Genomic DNA, 3346 nt, shown 5'->3' on the forward strand with positions numbered 1-3346 from the left:
CTGGTTTTGAAGGTTTTGTATTTTTAGGGGCGCGGCCATGGCGGCAATTGTGAAGGAGATCCTGGCAAGGCCAATCCAATTGGCGGACCAGGTGACCAAGGCCGCCGACGAGGCACACTCATTCAAGCAAGACTGCGCCGAGATCAAATCCAAGACGGAGAAGCTCGCCGGCCTCCTCCGACAGGCGGCGCGTGCGAGCAACGAGCTCTACGAGCGCCCCACGCGCCGCATCATTGACGAGACGGAGCAAAACCTTGACAAGGCCCTCACCCTCGTCATCAAGTGCCGAGCCAACGGCCTCATGAAGCGCGTCTTCACCATCATACCCGCCGCCGCGTTCCGCAAGACCGCGCAGCAGCTCGAGAACTCCATCGGCGACATGTCGTGGCTCCTCCGAGTCTCCGCGCCCTCCGGCGACCGCGACGACGTGTACCTCGGCCTCCCTCCTATTGCCTCCAACGAGCCCATCTTGTGTTTGATATGGGAACAGGTCGCGATTCTCTACACTGGGTCTGGGGAGGACCGAGCGGATGCGGCAGCTTCTTTGGTGTCGTTGGCCAAAGACAACAATAGGTACGTTAAGCTCATCATCGAAGAAGGTGGCGTGCCTCCGCTGCTGAAGATGGCCAAGGAAGGAGGACAGGAAGGTCAAGAGAACGCCGCGAAGGCAATCGGGTTGTTGGGTCAGGACCCGGAAAGCGTCGAGCAGATTGTGAACGCTGGTGTGTGCCCGGTGTTTGCGAAAATACTCAAAGAAGGGCACATGAAAGTGCAGACCGAGGTTGCATTGGCTGTGTCTGAATTTGCCGATAGGCATCCGAAATGCCAAGACCCTTTTGCTCAGAACAATGTGATCCGATTGCTCGTCAGCCATCTCGCTTTCGAGACGATCCAGGAGCATAGCAAGTACGTAATCCCCAACAAGCAGCAATTGTCGATACATTCGATTGTGATGGCGAACAACAATCCGAATAGAAATGAATATGACCATAATAAACACCCTGGTGGTAGTACGGCTCACGTTTCACACCCGATTACGGGGAATCACAACCCAATTAATCAAATGCAGAGCGTTGTTAATAGCACTCTGGCTTCGAAGAAAAGCCCTAGCCCTAGCCCTGGCCACGGCCACGATCAAAGCCCTGGCCCTGGCCATGGCCAGGGGATGAAGCAGCCAGGACTTCATAATCAGAATCAAAACCAGAATCAGAATTACAATGTCAGTCCCCATCATCATCATCCTCATCCTAACCACAACAATGCAAAGCCACACCACCCCAATGCGCTATCGGGGGCTAGCATCAAGGGCAGGGAGTATGAGGACCCTGAAACCAAAGCAAAAATGAAGGCTATGGCAGCTAGAGCGCTTTGGAAGCTTGCCAAGGGGAATGTCGCCGTGTGCCGTAGCATCACGGAGTCAAGAGCGCTTTTGTGTTTTGCAGTTTTGCTAGAAAAGGGTTCTGAGATAGTTCAGGAGTATTCTGCCAAAGCGTTGATGGAGATCACGGCGGTGGCAGAGCAAAATGTAGACTTGAGGCGCAATGCCTTCAAGCCCACATCCCCTGCCTGCAAAGCTGTGGTTGAGCAATTGCTGAAAATTATAGAAGAGGGAAACTCACACCTCCTCGAGCCCTGCATCCAAGCTGTTGGCAACTTGGCAAGGACTTTTCGAGCAACGGAAACAAGGCTAATCGAGCCATTGGTGAAGCTGCTCGACGAAAGAGAGACAGACATTTCCGCCGCGGCTGTGATTGCACTTAACAAATTTGCCTGCACTGAAAATTTTCTCCATCTCAACCACTGCAAAGCCATTATAGATGCAGGTGGTGCCAAGCACCTAATTCAGCTGGTTTACTTTGGGGAACAAATGGTTCAGATTCCTTCCCTAATTCTCCTCTGTTACATTTCATTGCATATTCCAGACAGCGAAACACTTGCTCAGGAGGAGGTGCTTATTGTGCTTGAATGGTCATCAAAGCAGGCTCATCTGGTTAATGAACCCTCAGTTGAAACATTATTACCAGAAGCCAAAAGTAGGCTGGAACTTTATCAGTCCAGAGGGACAAGAGGGTTTTACTGATGTAATCTTAAGTTGTACAATATTAATTTCTTTAGGGAAATATAAAACAGAAATTCCAGTGTTACATGTATGTCTTCTTGTCCTCATTTTTGTTAAGGTGTGCAAATATATATATATATATGTGAATTAGTATTGCTGCATTTTAATTTAATTTCTACTTCTTTTTTCTTTTTCCATTGTCCTAACTGTTCAAGCTCAACTTACAACCTGTTTGTAGTCTTCTTCTTTCTTTTTTTTTTCTGAATTTTTCTGCAGGGATTGGCAGGGGTTGCAGCAGCTTTTCATCATTCTGGTGGCAGGGGATTGTATTACAAAAAATGGAGTGGAAATGTGAGAGAAATTGATATGATAGGATTTGGAAATATGGAAATGTTAAGTTGAGTTAGACGATCTCTGTAAACTTCAGTTGAAAAGCTGTAGTCATTTTGTATAACGAGTGCTGCAAAAGAGATGATCGTTCAAGTGTTTGTCTAAGTAAGTACCCACAAAAAATGATTAAAATACGAATAAGAACTCAATGGGGCAAGAGGAATGCAACCCAAGTGATTAAAAGGTTTAACCCTCCATCGAGTTCTTGTGTTCGAGTCACTCTCTTTCAAAATCTCTTATTCAACTCATGTTATCACATTATATGATTGGCCTCATCAACCTTCATGCAAAAACAAATTTGTTTCCCGGTCACATTGCTATTTGCTTATGTTTATATATAGCTTGTGCAACAGTAATACACAAAATTATTGTATGTGTCGTCGGTTATATATAGTATTAACATTTCTCCTCACAATATATATGTAAATATAAATTACATAAAAATCATGCAAAACAAATCTTCTTCAAAGTTTAGGCATCCTTAATGAATGCATGCTGGCCAAATGCCATTAATGTTCTCTTCTCCTACGCATTTCATGCCTATACCTCCAAAAGGCATCATTCCTGAAAGACAGATTTAACATTTCTTTGGAGCCCACAAGTACATCTGTTTCTGCTGTTCCAGAATTGCCCAGATGTAAGACTAGTCCATATGTCCCATGACAAAACAACAAGTGGTAGTCTTTTCATTTCGGGTGTAAAATTCAAAATATTGACGCACACACCCTGGCTGGGCGGCTGGCTACCATGCTCAAGCTAATAACATGCATTCACACACTGCACTGCACTCGTATGGTTTTCATATCTCTCTGCTATTTGTGCACTTCACACAAATTGTTATGTTCATATCGGAGAGCCGAAAAGACGACACACCGCATACATTTCATGTGGCGTATG

General features: G+C 45.9%; 1 protein-coding gene across 4 annotated transcripts; it reads left to right on the forward strand.

Moving 5' to 3' along the window:
* LOC18768231 lies at window positions 1-2645 on the forward strand. Of its 4 annotated transcripts, none has more exons than XM_020570779.1 (2): window positions 1-1205; window positions 1290-2645. In XM_020570779.1, the coding sequence occupies exons 1-2, from the start codon at window positions 38-40 to the stop codon at window positions 2078-2080; spliced, it is 1959 nt and encodes a 652-aa protein (XP_020426368.1). In that variant the 5' UTR covers window positions 1-37; the 3' UTR covers window positions 2081-2645. The 4 variants fall into 4 exon arrangements, with proteins under 4 accessions (XP_020426368.1, XP_020426369.1, XP_020426367.1 ...); XM_020570780.1 differs by having other exon boundaries at window positions 1-1103; window positions 1230-2645; XM_020570778.1 differs by having other exon boundaries at window positions 1-1090; window positions 1163-2645.

The sequence above is a fragment of the Prunus persica genome, chromosome G8, assembly GCF_000346465.2.
Source record: "Prunus persica cultivar Lovell chromosome G8, Prunus_persica_NCBIv2, whole genome shotgun sequence".
NCBI lineage: Eukaryota > Viridiplantae > Streptophyta > Magnoliopsida > Rosales > Rosaceae > Prunus > Prunus persica.